We start from the raw sequence: 19,072 nt of genomic DNA, 5'->3' as shown, positions 1-19,072 counted from the left end.
TCATTTGTATGTTCCTGGCCTGTATGGGTACTAAAATTGTGTTTATTATAGCTTTGACCTACTGGGTTGCTTGAGACAGAAAAAGAAATCTTTTAAAATTTCCAGTCAATACCAACAAATACACCTACATGCAGAAGACTGTATAAAAAGTCAATTTAGTGCATGATTTTCAATTCCAAGTGTAGGAGAAAGAACTCTTTTTTTTTTTTTTTTAATGGTAATTATTTTACCTTTCCCAACTGGGAGTTACTATGCTATTAAAATAATGGCTTGGGGCATTTTGCAAAGCATGCATTTAAAAGCCAGGAAAATGTATTTGTGTTTTCCTGTTGGAAATATTTGTCCTAATTAATTAATTTGTTCCACATTAATATTTATTAGTTTTAATACAGAAACCAATGGCTACGTTCATATTTCTAGGACATACTGCTTTCTAGACCTTCTTTGAGGTAAAAGAAATACAAAGGTCAACTTGAATGTTTCTCCCTTCCAACCTGAAACACCTTAGTTTAGATTTTGAACTGAAGAGAAATGTCATTCCCAGGAAGGAAGAAGCAAAAGGAAAATGGTCCATAAATTGATTGCCACAATGTTATTAGTCTTTCTGTGTTTAACCCTGAAGAACAAAACTGGAATTTGAGAAATGAAAAGAAGAAAAATTATTTCCATTCTTTTCATACTGCTGCCCGGTGAAAGCTCCACAGAGATTTCTCCACGTAGTAATCAAATAAATATTTAATGAGTAATCTCTATGAACAAAGCACCACAGGGATTCCAAGATAACAAGGACACATTTTTTATGTTAAGGAGCTCATGTTATACTTGGAGAAACAGATACGTACATAACTGTGGCACCAGCAGTCAGATGTTTGCAGTAATGGGGATTCAGGACATGCAGAGAAGCCCAAAGGTCGAATCAGGACACAGGTGACTTCTGTAGGAAATGTACTCCACAGAGTCCCTCAAAATCAAGAAATTCAGGAACACTTACCTGATCCCGAATCTCCCCACATGGTCATTTCAGTTGTTTCATCTAACACATTGTTTATAAATCTTCAAAGCACAAAGAATGAGAAAAATCACCTGTGGTGGGCTCATTTTTTTTTAAGTGGTTTCTGTACCTTCTTCGATTGTATCAGAGGGTGACTCTAATTGGGCCAATCTTATTTTTTAAAATATTTTGTAATCCAAACTTAGCATAATTTACCAGAATAATTCGCTTTGGATTCTAATGTATCACCCTAGCACAGTACAGAGGACATTCTCAAATATCCATGGAATAAATTGATATTTACATGTTGTTATTCAAAATGGAAATACATAACATGGTAGTTCGCTACATTATATGTTATTATAAGTGTGTTATTATGTTACATAATTTTTTTTTTAAAGATTTTATTTATTTGTCAGAGAGAGAGAGAGCACAAGCAGAGGGAGTGGGAGAGGGAGAAGCAGGCTTCCCGTGGAGCAGGGAGCCCGATGCGGGGCTCGATCCCAGGACCCTGGGATCATGACCTGAGCCGAAGGCAGACGCTTAACGACTGAGCCACCCAGGCATCCCTATGTTACATAATTTTAAGGATTAATTTATACTAAATGGGTTTGTAGTTCCAAATTTTTAAGAGATGGGAATTTTGCCTTTTTTTCAGGATAGGTAATATAGATGTAATTTTGTTTATATATTACATAAATATACATGTTTATATGTATAACTCTCTTCTCTACATTTAGGTTTTAACAACCCAGATTAGTAGCCATTTTTCCTGGGGTTTTTTGTTGTTTTTGGTTTGGGGTTTTTGTGGGGTTTTTTTGGTGGGAAGAGGATGCAAACTTTGGAGTTTATCAAAGTTCAGTTTTTTAGAAGTTTCATACCACAAATTAAAGCTCAAGCATGTGACCCAAACTCTGCCAGTCTTTGCAGAACCCATTTCTTTTGTTGAGGGTAGCAGGGGAAAGTCTGGGTCTTAGGGTGAATGGCGGAGTTTCTGGGATCCACTGTGTATACTTGATGAGTCTCAGTGATGCCCCATGGCAGAGGCCATGAGGCTGGGCCGAGGGAATGTGCAGTGTGGTTTGGGCCTAGTTTCTGGCAGGGTCATCTCTCAACTTGTCTCTTAGGTCTTCCAGATATTCTCTGAATTTTTTACTATCCCTTAATAAATTCCTTTTCTGCCTCAACCATCTAGAATAAGGACAGAGACTGAGATACACAGCAAATTCTAAGACTACTCTATGCCACTGATATTTAGATTCATATTGTAAACACTCCTTCATTTTCAAATACGAATTTCATAAATATTGAATGCGATTACTTTTCACCTTATTCCCTGAGGAGGATAATATAAGGATTATGTTGTGTTACACCTATGCTTGGAAACCTTATTAAGCGTTTATGTAATGAATTTGGTTGAGATGAGTTATTTGTAATTTAGAAATTTTAAAGTGTGTTATTTGTGAATGTTAAGTATATTATTCAAATACCCCTAGAGACCAGATGCATTTTCTTTAATAAATTGTAAGCATTTAATTTTCTTGGAAGGTCCTTGAGTATTTAAAAAAAAGTAAATAAAAGTGGTTTGGAAATTATGCCCTTTAACTAGAAAACCTACTGATTTATTTGGGTAATATAAATGTTATTAGGGTGATGACCTTATGATTGCATCAACTAGGCCCAATCTTTAGGAAGCACTCATAACATTTTATAAGGGATTATGAGATTATGGATTCAAAGGGTGCTACTGGTAGTCATCTAATTCCTGGATGCTCTAAATGTGGTTCATAGCCTAGGAGCATCAACATCATTTGGCAGAAATGGAGAATTTCAGGTCACACCCCAGACCAATGGAATTAAAGTCTGTATTTTAATGAGACCCCCATGTTTTTCATACAGATATTAAAATTTGAGAAGCACTGATTTTTATCCTCATTTTATCAGACACAAAACCCAGCCTGTTGGAAAAACTAAGGGCAGTGGGGGAGAGGCATCACTTAATGGTCCTCTCCATCAGGAAGTTTCTACTCAATTGCGAGTCCTTGAACCCACTTCTTCACGCCACAGTGGCAAAGGAAGCAGCCAGTCATTTTCTTCTCAACACTCCCTCGTCTACCTGAACACATAAGTTACCCCTTACCAACTCCTTGCAAACCCCCTACCTGAACATAAATTACCCCTTCCCAAAACTCTGTGAGAGTTTTCTCTTCACTCACCTACAAACAGAATCTCCTGGAAAGAATGAATCAATGAAGAAATTCTTCCATTCATTCCATAAATACTTGTTGAGTAGCTGCCAAGAGCTGGGGGATACAACAGTGAGCAAAACCAAGTTCTTGTCCTTATGGAGCTAACATTTCAGTGGAGAAGACAGATAAGAAACAAGTGTATAAAATGCCAAGTGTGTAAGTGCTATAGGAAGAGGGACAAAGAATGCCAGATGTGGGGCGGGGATGTTGTATACTGTGGGACGGGCAGAGCATGACAAGATGTGCCAGCCTCATCTTACACATTCCCTGCTCCTGGAATCAGCCATTTCTCCCAAGAAGACTTGATTTCCAAACTCAAGATGTTCATTGTTATTGGTTTGGTCATTATTTTGAAGCCTAATATATTTCATTTCTTCCACAGTGAGAATTCTGGGTTTTCAAAGACACAAGGATGATAAATTTAGAGAACTCATAATTTCTTATGTGCTTTATCCTTCATTATGCATACAGTAGATTCAGGTTAACAATGCTACATGTCTATCAATAAATGATTGTTAAATAAATTATCTATCATATGTATGCAATGGCATACCCAAAAGTGCATGTAGGAACACCAAAAAAAGGATGAAGTAGCTTTTTATGTTCTGATATAAAAAGATCTTAAAGACATAGTAAGTGAAAAAGAGCAGAGTCAGGCCAATAAGTATACCATTTGGAAGAGGAGTAGGGGACAGAACATATATTTATATTGGCCTGTATGTGTCAATTAATTGAGCATCTTTAACATAAGAGATTTTTCTAAAATGTGTTATGCAAACTTTTCTCCTGCTTTTGGATTGCCCCCAGCAAGATCCTCACCCTCTGGCTTCAGGAAAAGTAGAGTTCCAATCATAGCGTTTCTATATCATTCTATTTTTTTTAGGGTTGGGGAGGGGCAGAGGGAGAGGGAGCAAGAGAATCTTAGGCAGGCTCCATGCCCAGCATGGAGTCTGATGCTGGGCTTGATCTCACAACCCTGAGATCATGATCTGAGCTGAAATCAAGAGTCGGACGCTTAACTGACTGAGCCACCCAGGCACCCCTATATTCATTCTATTTTAAACTATTAAATAAATGTTAACTTCCAGTACACACCATGCCCAGATTTAAATTTGAGGTTATAAAAGGAAATGTCAGGGTGTTCTAGATCTTTTATTAATAAGCACTAATCCCATAAAAGTTTTGAGAATTGAACCATATCTCTAAATCTTACATTCACTTTATTTCCCAAAAGTGCTCAACATTCTATTCCCAAATTTGGGATAGACATCTAGGCAGTGCTTAATTCTGACTTTATTGACAGAATTTCTTGTAATGGAAGAGAGGGCAAAAGATGAACTTAAATTTGTAGAGAGAGGAGGAAAAGGAAGTGAAATACCCCATAAGTTTATATTTTCATGAAAATCACATTTGTGAGGGTAAACAGGACAGAGACCTCTGTGGAATATTATGTTTGACTTATTTTGCATCTCTTTGCTCCTATTACTGAAATGAAGATTTACTAGTAATATGTTGGTATTATCACTATAAGAAAATCTGGGCCTAATCAAGTCAATTCATAAGGAAAAAAATGAACCACTTTCTGTATGATCTCAAAGAGAACAATTCCAACTGATAAAAATGGGTGCCTCTCCAGAAAGTTAGCATTTCATTTTTTGCCTCCAAATACCTGGCTTAGGAATATCTAATAGACATGTAGACACACCTCCTGGAAAGCAAACACTCAGAAGATCCTATATGTGAGAAGAAAGATTAGTAGCTAATTGAGGTTTTCTCCCACTACTAGAAGAAATTAGAAACAATCTTTATTGTAGATTAGGGCTTGACAGAATCATTCTAAAAACATATCTTGCCACATTGCATTAGGATATGCTGGAGAGAAACTTGAACCATTTGCTAGCACCTGCTAGAGAATAGCACTCCCAGACTAGTTAATACAACAAGTATCTGGGCAACCTTTTCCTGTAGGCACTTCTTTGTTCCGGTTTCATGCACTCACCAAGAAGCCTTCGGTACACTTGAAGTCTCTTCTGATCTGTAAACCTGACCAAATAGACTATAACCTGAGGCTAAACTATAGACTTCACGTTCCACAATTTAAAAGCCACTTTTAAAAAACATGAATATGCAGGGGAGCCTGGGTGGCTCAGTCATTAAGCGTCTTGCCTTCAGCTCAGCTCATGATCCCAGGGTCCTGGGATCGAGCCCCGCATGGGCCCCCTGCTCAGCAGGAAGCCTGCTTCTTCCTCTCCCACTCCCCCTGCTTGTGTTCCCTCTCTCGCTGTGTCTCTCTCTGTCAAATAAATAAATAAAATCTTTAAAAAAAAACATGAAATGCACATTGATTTGGTTGGATTGAGGACTCTCAACTCAGTGAGATATACACATGAAATAATCCCCTCTCCAATAACCACTCTTAACTGTTGAGTGGAATACTTTCTTTCTCACTGGTACTTGGCAACCATAAAAATACCTCAGTCTTAATCCATAAATTCTCTTGTTTCTTTGGTCCCTAAAAATATTATTTCAGTTATTACAGATTGGCCATGTCCATTTTTTATATTAAGACCTTATTTTTTGGAGCAGTTTAAGGTTCACAGAAAAATTGAGGAAAAGGCACAGAGATTTACCATATACCCTCTGCCTCTACACATGCATAACCTCCCCCATTATCAACATTCCCCACCAGAGTGGTACCTTTGTTGTAACTGATGAACGTGCATTGATACATCATAATCACCCAAAGTCCATAGCATATATTATGGTCCACTCTTGGTGTTGTACATTCTAATGGGTTTGAACCCATAGATATATATAGATACATAGATATATAATGACATATATCTATCATTATGGTATCATACGAAGTATTTTCACTGCCCTAAAAATCCTCTGTGCTTGCCTATCATCCCTCCTCCCAATCCCTGACAACCACCAATCTTTTTTTTTTTTTTAATTAATCTCTGTGTCCAGCATGGGACTTGAACTCACAACCCCGAGATCAAGAGTTGCATACTCTATCCATTGGGAAAGTTAGGCACTCCTGATATTTTTAACATAGTCTTCATGGTTTTGCCTTTTCCAGGATGTCATAGAGTTGGAATAATATATTCAAGAGCCTTTTCAGATGGCTTATTTCACTTTTTTTGTGTGAGGACATTAGCTTTCAATTCCTTTGGGTAATTACCAAGGAGCATAACTGCTAGATCCCGTGATAAGAGTATGTTTAGTTTCACTTTTGAAGTGGCTGTCAAAATCTTTCAAAGTAGGGGCGCCTGGGTGGCTCAGATGGTTAAGCGTCTGCCTTCGGCTCAGGTCATGATCCCAGGGTCCTGGGATCGAGTCCTGCATCGGGCTCCCTGCTCCTTGGGAGCCTGCTTCTCCCTCTGCCTCTCTCTCTCTCTCTGTCTCTCATGAATAAATAAATAAAAATCTTTAAAAAAAAAAAATCTTTCAAAGTGGCTACACCATTTTGCATTCCCACCAGCAGAGAATGAGAATTCCTGTTGCTGCACATCCTTGCTGGCATTTGGTGTTGTCAGTGTTCTGGAGGTTGTCCATTCTAATTTGCATTTCCCTGATGACATATGATGAGGAACATCTTTTCTGATGCCTATTTGCTATCTGTGTATCTGCTTTGGTGAGGTTTCTGTTAAAGTCTTTGGTACATTTTTAAATCAGGTTGTTTGTTTTCTTACTGTTCAGTTTTAAGAGTTCTTTGTATATTTTGGCTTGTTGTCCTTTACCAGATATGTCTTTTGCAAACATTTTCTCCCAGTCTGTGACTTGTCTTCTCATTCTCGACATTGTCCTTCACAGAACAGAGGTTTTTCATTTTAATGAATCCAGTTTATCAATTTTTTTTTCATTATTTTGCCTTTGGTGTATCCAAAAAGTCATCCCCATACCCAGGGTCGCCTTGGTTTTCTCCTGTGTCACCTTCTGTGAGGTTTATAGTTTTGCATTTTACATTCAGATCTGTTTTGAGTTACTTTTTGTGCAGGGTGTAAGGTCTGTATCCACATTCTTTTTTTTTTTTTTTTTTTTTGCATGTGGATGTCCAGTTGTTCCAGCACCATTTGTTGAAAAGACTGTCTTTGTGCCATTGTATTGCCTTGGCTCCTTTGTCAAAGATAGTTAACTATATTTATGTGGATCCATTTCTGAGCTAACTATTCTGTTCCACTGAGCTATTTGTCTGTTGTTTTGCTAACACCACACTATCTTGATTACTGTAGCTTTATAGTAAGTCTTATAAAGTCAGACAGTGTCAGTCCTCCAACGTTGTTCCTCTTCTTCAATATTGTGTTGGCTATTCTGGGTCTTTTGCCTTCCCACATGAACTTTAATATCCATTTGTCAATATCTACAAAATAACTTACTGGATTCATTTTTTAAAATGGCTAGGTTTTGTCGACATTAGAGCCACATCAGTCTAAAGCTTTCTCTTTTAACTGAACATCATTTGAGGATTCCTACCAGTCTGTGGCTTCTGTTCCAAGTGGGCAAATCTCAAGTTTGACCCTGGATTCCCTTGTCTCTCCATATGTGGGGGCAGCAGTTTGCCCTGGATCTCCGTTCTCTGACGGGCCCAACAAAAGTCATTTTCACCTTGTTTAGCTTTTTCTTGTCGTAGGGACAGGAGTAGCAACTTTCAATCTTTTTACATGTAGAAGCTGAAACTGGAAATCTATAACCCAATTTTGACTAAGAACTTTAAGAAAGACTTGAAAAGAAAAAATATGGCCTACAGACTGAAGCCAAAGAGCTCTATAGATGATTTTTCCATTATTCAACAAGTGGAAAAACTTACGTAGTTCTTTCAAACTGGTGAAATCTGTTTATAAGTCTGACTTAGTTCTTTCTTTAATTTCGTCTAGTCAGCCAAAGAGTGCTGACACAGATGATAATTATTATAAGAATGAGACGTACATTTCTAAGGGGCCTTAGTTGTATTATTCCAAAATGCCAAAGAATGTAACTAAGAGTATATCGTTTTCACTAAAAAGTTGAATATTATTTTCCCCAGCTCCTGGAGCTTTCCTCGCTTGAAATTGGAAAGGGGGAATTTGAAATCCAGAATGTCATTGCTTTTATTCATTGACTCATATTGCCTCCCTCATTTTTTAACCCACAGAAGTTTTGCTTCCCATCAAGATCAAGAGCTCATTCAGACCAGGTACTTGATCAGCCTCTACTTTAGCCTAGCCTGTTGCTCTGCACACAACACACCTTCAGTAAATACTTGCATTAAATTGGACGTAGACTTATGTGACTTTTACTGCACTGGGTTGCCAGTTTGCCATGAGCTTTGTGTCCCAATCTAGCTTGTTATTCTTATCTCTTGGCTTAAAATATTGTGCCTTGCAAAAGGCTTCTGTGAGCAAACACTTGAGTAAAATGAATTACCCCCTTTCAAAAGGGCCTGAATATGGTTTTTCACAAGACCTATTACCATGCCTTATACCTCATTATAATCTACTGGGGAGTTATTGTGCCTTTTGTAATGGAGGCTAAATTCCTATTTTTCATCACCTGATTAGTATTTCTGAATTGGCTCTGGTGCCAAAAGGAATATTTTCCCTTACTCTTTCTCCTTTTCAGTAGTAATGTAAATATAATAAAAAGCAGTAGAATGCATCCCCTCTCCAGAAACAAACAAAAACCAATTACGGCCAATCCTGAGGGAAGTCCTCAGTGAAGAAAGCCAAGAAAAGCAGAGAGAAAGCTGAATACCTCTGCCTTTATCTGTTCTCTCTGCCTGGCTTTTTAGGATCATATTTTCACAGACCAATTTGGGTTCTTTCATGCCCAGGTGGAGAAGAAGAATTTTTATCCTCAACACATGATTGATGTGTTGAAATGTATGCAATTTAATCGGAGAGGGGTCCATTCCTTTTAGGGCTTATTTGTGATGTGTGTTTTCTGGCTATAGGACAAAACTTTGGGCAGCCCTAGGAAGCCAACCAAGGAGGCATTAATGAAGGCTCAGCCTGCTAGCTCCCTGTCCACCTTCTTTGCCTGCGGTCTGACAGGAAGAGGGCCTGGGAGGATGTGGAATCACGGAAGGGAGATTCCCTGCCCCCTCTCTGTGGCCACTGTCACCACCCTGTTCTGCATGTCCTGGGTCCCCTTGTCCTTAAACCAGTTCTTGCCTCCCTGCACTCAGCTGTGAATCACAAGGAGGCCAACTTCTGCAGAGAATGTTCCCCAGGCTCCTCCAGTTTTACTTTTAAGGCTGGTTTTCTTGCTTTGATCATCTCACTAATACCACTGTGCTAAATGAAATTCTTTTCCTTCTTTCTCTGGCTTCTGGCTGGAGGGAGATTGAAGGGAGGAGGGTTCTTGCCTCCCTCTTGGCACCGGGAGGGAGGGCAGCATTTCTAGCAGTGGCTCTCCCGCTAAGACGTGCCCCCCCCCCCCCGGGTTCCAGCTTCCACCAGGATGCCCGACTCAGGCTCTGGTCCCTCTGTCCCCCCCGCCAGAGGGCTTCCTGCTTTGCTGACATCTGGTTTTGGCTTCTTAGTCCCCTGTTGGCCTTCACAGCTCCTCCACCATCCATAAAGCCAGTTCCCAGCATTGAATTCCCTCTGTGGGAGATCCTGAGTGGTTTCATTATCCTGCTTACCCTTTGACTGCTACCCAGGTCCTTGGTATATTTGTCTTAGCCCTGGTAGGACAGCTCCTTGATGCCAAATGCTTTATTGTCACAAACATGCTTTTTAAAAAGTTAATTCAGATCAAGCATGATGCATTAATGCTAATATGTCATCTCAGTGTGTCACTGTGAATACTTATTGCCAAAAACTCATAAGGTCAAGTCTGATACCTGATCACTTAGAAGGGCTTAGATGCGCTTTTCTCAATGGACTTGAATCAGGCAGAACATTAACTCTTCAAAGGGTGAGCAAAGATGTCTCTCGAAGAAAAGTGCAGGTGGGATGGGGTCATCGTACCTGTAGCATAGGCACGGGAGTGGGGTAGACCTGGATGCCACCCCCAGATCTTCCAGGTAGTAGCTGAGTGAGCCCAGTCCCTATGTGTCTCTGGCCTTCGTGTTCTTGAGGAAAAATGAGATAGCACAGAGAGAGGTGCACATGTGCACAACACGTGTCAAAAGCCTGACATAGGAGGTGCTTGGTCTTGCCTTCAGGACTGCTTTTCTTGTTTTGATTCTCACTAATATTACCGTGCTGCTTCTTTCCCTCTCCTATTTAACCTAATCATTTGTAAAATGAAATTCCTTTCCTCCATTCCCCAAAGCACAGCTAAGGTGAAATTCTTAAAAGGAACTTCCCTTGAAAGCCAAGGCAAACCAAACAGGAAGTAAGCAGATCCAAAAGCAATAAAGCCACGCTTATAATGGAGAGGTCCCTGAAAGGCACTGGCCAGTGATTTTGTTTCTCAGGAACCTGGACTGCCTGTGTTACAGATGCCCTCTGTCTCACCGGCTCTGCTAGGCATAGAATAGGAATTCTCGCTTAACTGGGTGTAGTGTCCCCTTTCAAAGACAAGTTTTTATTCCCCCAAAATAAAACTTTCCCTGCTTTCACCCTGCATGGGTTCCTTGGAGGTTTTATTTAAATAAAAGGACTGTCCCATTCTCAAAGCATCCATTCATTGTGTTACCCCTAAACCTACAATCTTTGAGCCAGAAAAGGTTCTGAGAACGCTGCCTTTCAACAGATTAAACAGCCTCTGGTCCTGGAACCAGAACTAGGATTATCAGACTGAATGGCAACCTTGCGTACATTTTACCTCTTTAGAAGTTGCAAATCAAAGGAACAATTCTGGTTGAAGCCTGATGCTTCCCTTGCTTTCGTAATACTTTCTTTTGAGGGGTCCAAGGAATCAAAAAGGGAACTATACAAATTAACCTAGGGGCCACTTTTAGCATTTTGTTCAAATATAGCCACTTTTGTAGAAACAAATGAAAAGATTCAATCTTCAAATAATGTTTTATTGCACCTACCAAAGAATAAATATTCATCAGTAATCCTCAAGCATGGACATCTTCTTGACCTCTCTCCCAGCCAGCCTCTCAAATAGTACGGCAAAGGGAAGTTAACTTTTTCCTAGGAAAGACAAGGTTACCTCAGAAGCTAATCCCACATCCATCTACTCTAGACCACATACACCTGCACCTCTTTCTTCTAAGACAAGAAGAAGAAATGGGTTTCTGTTATCTTCAAGAATAACCAGAAGCTTCTACAATTTACCTACATAACCAGGCATAGTCCTAGACATATAAACCAACCCGTGTAATGTAAAGAAATGGGATACATGACTAATGGGAGCTCACAACTCGGAAATAATCAGCATATTTTAACCACACACATTTCCAGGGCCCTGGCACACGCTGGTCTGGTGCTTTTGAACACTTTTTCCGGTGACTTGGGATCACACAACTCCGTCTTCTTTGAGGAAGTAGTACAAACACAGGGCACGGTCACTCTCCCAGCTAACGGTCTGCCCTAAGGGAATGTGGGCTATTTCTGGGCAGAGTCAGTCTCTGTTTAAATCTCCTGTTGAACTGAACCAGATTGATATTCCTTGGTCTATGCTGGTTGTAAACAATGTGCTGCTAAAATACTATAATATTGCTTGACACCTGTGCTTTAGTGATTTCAAGAGGAGAAAAAAAAAGTCTCCTTGATGCCCTGGAGGTGATGGAAATGTTTAAGTAAGTCAGTAAGATTTCAGTCATTCAGAGTAAATCAGCATCTCATCTATGTTCTTCTTAAAGCTTTGTATTTTGTCCCCTATTTTCTTAATTCTATTGTAATATCAAAGCAGCATCTCATCTTAAATTTGCTGTAGATAAAAAGGAAAGCATGTATTTATACATGTGTATTTGTATTTAGGTGCATAAAGTATTTTAAATTAATACTGACTTTTATTTCCTCCATTGATTCTATTTTTTTAATTAGACCAGAGGGAAAATCTACCAATTCATTTTCAGTGTAATGGCTTGATGTTGCAAAAAGTAGGGTTTTTAGTATAAATAGTGTAATAATGTCTGTATTAGGGGGTTTTTTGTTTGCTTTTTTACTGCTGTAACAAATTACCACAAGCTTAGTGGCTTAAAACAACACAAATTAATAATTCTACAGTGCTGTAGGTTAGAAGTCTGAAATGGGTCTCACAGGGTTAAAAATAAAGGTGTAGGCAGCCAATTCCTTCTGGAGGTTCTAGGGGAAAATCCATATATTGCTTCACCTTTTCCATCTTCTGGAGGCTGACTTCCTTCCTTAGCTCTCCGTCCCTTCCATCAGCAAAGCCATCAAAATCAGGCCAAGTCTGACTCACGTTGCTGTCTCTCTGGTTATAACGCTTTTGCTTCCCTCTTCCATCTTTTAAGAGCCCATATCATCACACTGGACCCACTGGGAAACACCAGGATAATCTTCCTATATTGAGCCTTAACTTAATCACATCTACAGAGTCCCTTTGTCATGTAATCTAATATAGTCACAGGTTCTGGAGATAAGGACATGGACATCTTGGGGGGGGGGGATGCATTATTCTGCCTATCACAATCTCATAACTAAACGTGCCATCATCTCCTACCTTCTGGTATTGATGGTCCTACCACCATCTTTGACCACACCTATCTTTCTCCTCCGTCTGGAAATGCCATTGCCAGATATTACAGAGAACTTGCGGGAGGGGTTTGGGAGGACTAATGGACCTACCTATGTAGCTGTGTACCAAGGGATTTTCCTGGGATCCCAATTCAGCAGCTTCATCTGAAGAATGTGGATAATGGGGAGCTTCATGTAGATCCTAGAGCTGTTCTGACAGGCATGGAATCCTGAAAACTGTACGGCACTTTGCAAATGAAAGAGTTGGTACACTAGCTGTCCCTGTGGGTTCTAGGAACTTGAGTCCATAAAACCAGCAAGAAGGATCATTTAGACATTAAAACTTTTTTTTCCAAAAGTACAAGTTGCAGAAAAAGAATCTTAGCTACATGACAGAGGATGAAATCGCTCATTTCCATTCTAAATCAATACTTTATCCCTATCCCCTGAGATAGGTCATTTTAATCTCCATACATGTTTATCTTGTTTCGCTTTTTCTTATGCTCTGATGTTTGTTATGCTTTGCGTAGATATTGATTCCCTTCTCATTAAGCCTGCAAACATCTAATCATTCCTATCTGTTTGGTTTTTTCATTTTTAATAATTTATATTTAAATGTTGGCAAATTGAAGGTCTAATTTTGCCCTTTGAATGCTTCTGCATTCAAATTATTCAGGCAGATTTTATCTCTTGTTTTTTTAATTCTATTTTGAGTTTTATAAAAATGGATATTTCTTATTATCCCCCAACCCATAATTTTCTTTAGCGAACTTTTTGTTTAATTTTCTTTTGCCTTAACATTTTATTTTTCAGACACCTCTCATTGAACCTCACGTTCCTCTTCGTCCTGCTAACACCATTAGCAAGGTAATGGGATGTAGGTGGGTTGATGAGCCATCAGAGCTAGCTTCTTAAGTAACCACTGGAGGTGGTCAGTATGTCAGAGCATCACATCAGGAAACCTTGGATACATTTTCTAGACACAGTAAATACTCAGTGTGTTTCAGTTCTTAAATAAAACAGTGACATGTCAGACAAGTGAACAATGTAAATGTGTGAATGAGTTTTATTTGTTCAAGCCAGAGTCAGAAAGTGTTCATCTGGTTTGCTTTCCTTCTATAAATTCTCCTTCTTCCTCTTCCTCTCCTTTCACCTGATTAAAATCCAGGTCCCTTCAGAGAAGATCCTCAGGGCTGGAAAAATTTTACGAAATGCCATTCTTTCTCGAGCACCTCACATGATAAGAGATAGAAAATACCACCTAAAGACATACAGGTATGTGCAATAATCCTAAAGGCTCCAGCCCCCTCAGATTCATGTGTAGTGAAATTGTAACAAACTTGCGTTTTCTTGTTTTCCATCCATGGGCAGCTTGTTTTATAATCCTCCAGGGTCTGGAAGATCTAAGCTTGTCTTTGATCCCTGCTTAACTTAAATTATCCTTAATATTCCCAGCAGTTACTCCTAAACTAATTTGCTTGGACATTGGTTTAATTGTGATAAAGAGAAGAAAGAAAAATTTTATTTCTGTTTGCTAGTGTCTTTTTAAGGAAATTATTAGATTTAGATGAGATTCAACTTACATTTACTGAGCATTTATTTGTGCTTAAAGCCCTCTGCTGGGCCATTTTCCATATGTTATCTTATTTTACCCTTACCACAACCCTGCTAGGTAGGTGTTAGGCCATTTTTCAGATGATAAAACTGAGGCTCAGAGAGATTAAATAGTTTTCCTTGTCCAAGTCACAAGTCTAGTGATTGGCAGAGACAGGATTTAAACCAACCAAACTTGGTTGATTTCCAACTGCAATGATCTTTTCATTCATTCTATCATTCATTCATTCCACAACTGTATTAAGTACTTACTGGGCGCCAGATGCTATTGTGTTCTAAACCCCAAGGATACAGGAGTAAACAAAATTATACAATGTTCTTTACAGAGTTTACTTTCAGTCTAGTATGCATATAGTGAAATATACAACTCTGTATCACATCTATAATCATTTAGAATAAGGACTCGTAGCTGTCACTGGAGTTAAGAAAGTATTTAGTTGAATCTTCTGGGATGACTGAACAGTGGTAGGTCAACTGAAGATCCATGTCTGATTTGGCTTTTGATTTTTTTTCAATTCAACAAGGATTTAGGAACTGGAATGGCCTATGTATGGCACACAAGCCTTCACTCTCTACTTGTACCCATGGATCACCTTCATAACCCTCTTTCAGCAATCACTCAGCTCTCCCATTTAGCATAGACATGACCTCAGAACCCATCAGACTTGGCATGAGTCAAAACCCATTTGATTCACATGACCCAAATTCATAAGGGATAAGGAAAAGCTAGATTACAAATTTTGAAGTTATCCTGAAAGATATATATCTTTCTAGTGACTATCAACTATGATAGAACCTGTAAAATTTGACCTGATTCACCCTATAGCAAACCTTCAAGTACATGTGCCTCAAGATCCAGTCTCTTTCCCAAGGACAGAGATGGGAAAACATGGCAAACTCTTCCTCTTTGGATCACTTTTTCTGTACTCCATGCAACCAAACACTCTTCTGCTTGTGCTTGTCATGAATATGTTTACAAGACCCAAACTGACAGTATATTTGTTACATTAATTGGCCTCTCCTTGGATAGAATTTTGGAAATGAGATGGGATTTGAAAAACACTTTAGTCTTATCAACAAGACACCTTCCATTTCTTAAGACAGATTGTTCATCTAGCCCTTTTAATGTTGACGTTTACTACCTACCATTTTGGATGACTGCATTTGGAACTCTCCAACCCTGGAAGTTCATTCTTTTGGGAGTCTGTGGTCTCTACACACTGCTATAATTTTAAAGGAAGGAAAGGTTAAAAAATAATCATGTGTCACGTGTTCCCAGAGAGAGTTAGAACACTTTAACTCATTAAGTGAATCTCAAAATCTCATATGGCTGAAGGACCTTTTTCTTTCTAAGTCTTTATGATTTTTTCCTCTGACTTAAAATGTGACTATGCTTTTCCAAATGTTGACTTGCATTAGGGAAATTCCATTAAAATATGTCATCTTTGTGACAAAATGGAAACCAGGAGTCAGAAACCATAAACCCTTTCTTGCTCCATAGTACTAACATTTTAAATCCCTGAAATATAGGTGTCATGTCTATTCCACACCCTATGACACAAATTAATGATCTGTTGGTAATAACCCATGCACTCAACTGGACGCTGAAGGGATGATTTCCTTTTTCTGCATCCCAGTTTGAGTTCCTTGCCCCACACCTTGTACTTCCCAGTTCCATCTCTCTCCTTCCTACTCCCCACCCACTTATGCCATTGCTGCAGTATTAGAGCATTGAACTCTCCCCAGATGCAGTATCATCCCCAATGGTCACCATGCTAAGGTCTGCTGTCGATTCTAAAGTGGCTAGAGATCATTAATGCAGAGGAAACGCAGTGATTCCATCAGCCGCAAGTGACACAGCTATGTGTCTTTGTTCTGTATTCTGACTGCAGGATTCTCATACCCTGTACAAGGGCCCAGGTGCTCTGGGATCATCTCAGTTCCTTTTAGTAAAGATAATCATTGAATTAAAAGCCACATGGAATTAATTTTTTATTCTTTTATATGACTTTTCCCATTAAGAAATTCTCAAATTAGAAGAGGCATGTTTTGACAGGTCATGTGTTCAGAATGAATAGTAACTAGGTGTCTCCTTTGCTCATTGAAGTTCTTTATGGGCGTATAGACTGTTTTCAGAGCAGCCCTGGAAACCTGATGGCCTTCTCAGTACATCTTCCTTGTGAAATATTCCAGGGTTGGACCTGAATCAGGGCATCCCAGGAGCTTGGACAGATCTCTAGAATAGTAGAACTGGAAGTGGCCTTAGAGGCTATCTTTTCCTCCTTGTTTTTTTACAGATGAGAAAACTGAGAACCAGAGGGTTTCAACGATATGGCCACAGTCACATAGCTACTAACTAGCAGGCCCAGTGCTGTATCTCATGACCCCTCCCAGGCTAAGCCTCTTCCTAAAGTGCGCAGCACCAGGAAACTCCTCCAGTTTAAACTAGAGAGGAGCTCCCTGAGCTCGACCCCAGAGATGGTGCCATCCTTAGAAGGGGAGGGGAGGCCACGAGTGACAGACCCAGCTGCTCTGTGACTTGCTGTGTTGTCCCCTGGGATCCCGTCCTAAGGCTTCAAGATTCCATTTCCACCTTTGAACCATCATGCCACAAACACCTGCCCTTCTCTCTCACCCCACCTCAGTGTTCTCCCGTGTGTGTGTGTGTGTGTGTGTGTGTGTATAATTATATGTTTCCTAACTAATACATGTAGTCTGCCCATCCCGACGAACTTATACAGAGGAGCAACTTGGGGGTGAATGTGTGACTATTACAGAAAGAGTGTGGAGCTCCTCAGATGACAGGCTCTGCAGCAGTGTTCATGCTCATTACATAGGACTTTTTTCAAAGAGATTTGCATCACTAATTGCTTGTTTCTCCCAACACCCCTCTGAGGAAGATCAGTAGTATTACTTGAAAATATAAAGTGCTATATAATTTTGCACTTATACAGCGCCTTTCATGGAGCACCTCCAAGTGCCTCACAAGCATTAACTCATTCCTCACAAGGCTCAGGTGAAGGAAGTCAGAATTTTGCTTTGCCTTCATTTTACACTGGGATTTTCTGGGACCGGCTCAGGGCAAAAGAGTTTCTGGCCCTGGGATTAGCTTGCTAAGATAATGCGCCCCATCTCATGGCCCTTCAATCTTCCCCACCGAGCTGCAGTTTGTAATGCTTTTTCATTGCCTGGAAGGTTCCCTCATGAGCTGAGTGGTTCTGCTGGTTTGTACAAAAGTTTGAGAACTGGAGGCCACACCATGCCGTGCTTTGTTGGCCCTGAGACCTCTTACGGTGGAAGAGCAGGCCCGGTGCTGTATCTCATGACCCCTCCCAGGCTAAGCCTCTTCCTAAAGCGCACAGCACCAGGAAACTCCTCCAGTTTAAACTAGAGAGGAGCTCCCTGAGCTCGACCCCAGAGATGGTGCCATCCTTAGAAGGGCACGAGCATTTCGGGAAGGTCTTTCAAAAGCCATCTCCCAGCCTTCATTTGCAAGGGGGTGACTTCCCACCCTTTGTGTCCCCGCTCTCCTTAGGCAATGCTGTGTGGGAACCGAGCTGGTGGACTGGATGCTGCAGCAGACTTCGTGCGTTCACTCCCGAACTCAGGCTGTTGGCATGTGGCAGGTGCTGGTGGAGGACAGCGTTCTCAACCACGGTAAGACGAGCCGCAGTCCCCGGAAAGCCCTCTGGAAGTGCTAAATGCGTTTCCCCAGTAAGTTGTTGCTATACTCCCACATGGGCAAGAAAGAATTAATGATCCCTTTAGAGGCCTGCAGAGCCAGCATCTTCATTTGCAATACAAATGCAGCGAGTGGAGGCTGTCAGTTGCTATGTTCCCCCATTGTGCCTTCCTAACTTGGGAGAATGTATGAAGGGAAAATGAAATGGCAACTGGAGTTCATCAGTCGAGTGCATCAGTTCCAATTATGTTTATTAGTTTGCATTCACAGTTCATTGATAGTGTGATTATACTCTGAGCATAGCAATCCTGATGTGGGGGCAGAATGAAGAGCAATGAAATGTGTGGCCAGGCTGATGGCATGAAAGAAAGTAATGAAATTAGAAGCTGCCTTTTAACTATGGTGTGATCTGGGAGAGCCAGTTTGGATACACACAGGATGATCGTATTGAAGATCAGGAATGTGCTCCACAGTTGAGGCCCCTGATTGCTGCAGGGGCGATCATTGGGCAGGGTAGCTGGTCAGGACTGGAGTGGAACTGTGGTTGAACTGCTCGTGCCATTTGCTTTCAGGCCACTTTTCCAAACTGACAAACTACTAAAATCATTCATTTAATTTAACAGCAACTGAGAGAGAGTCTAATGATGGCTTCACCAGTGTTTCTCAGGCTTTAAAGTGAATACGAATCACCTGGGACTCTTGTTAAAATGCAGATTCTGATTCAGCTTTGGGATGCCTCTTGAGGGTCTGTATCTCCAACACACTTCTAGATGATGCTGATGCTGATGCTGCTGTTTGGGATCATGTTTTGAGCAGCAAGAATCTACTATTTGTCTTCATCTTTTGGCAGTGTTGGTGCCCCATATGAAAAGGGGCTTAAAAGCTTTCAGATATAGAAGGGAGAGATTCTGAGTCAAGTTCACTGAGTGTCCTACCATAATCTAAATCTTTT

The 19,072-nt window shown here is 40.2% G+C and overlaps 1 protein-coding gene across 8 annotated transcripts in view; it reads left to right on the top strand.

Moving 5' to 3' along the window:
* Positions 1-19,072, top strand: part of RAPGEF4 (Rap guanine nucleotide exchange factor 4) — a 288,792-nt gene that overhangs the window by 188,906 nt on the left and 80,814 nt on the right. For 6 of the 8 annotated variants that reach the window (XR_004679678.1, XM_035007755.1, XM_035007754.1 and 3 more), the window contains 4 exons: positions 8,378-8,419; positions 13,638-13,691; positions 13,993-14,099; positions 17,974-18,095. Coding sequence is in view for 7 of the 8 variants with exons in the window: in XM_035007755.1 (XP_034863646.1) it covers positions 8,378-8,419; positions 13,638-13,691; positions 13,993-14,099; positions 17,974-18,095 (325 nt within the window). In the remaining variant the exon portion in view is untranslated. The remainder of the gene's footprint in view (positions 1-8,377; positions 8,420-13,637; positions 13,692-13,992; positions 14,100-17,973; positions 18,096-19,072) is intronic. The other 2 variants (XM_035007752.1, XM_035007756.1) reach the window with 1 other exon arrangement.

The sequence above is a fragment of the Mirounga leonina genome, unplaced genomic scaffold (genome assembly GCF_011800145.1).
Source record: "Mirounga leonina isolate KUSES-001 unplaced genomic scaffold, KU_Mleo_1.0 Mir_151, whole genome shotgun sequence".
NCBI lineage: Eukaryota > Metazoa > Chordata > Mammalia > Carnivora > Phocidae > Mirounga > Mirounga leonina.
This window is presented reverse-complemented; position numbering and strand designations above follow the sequence as displayed.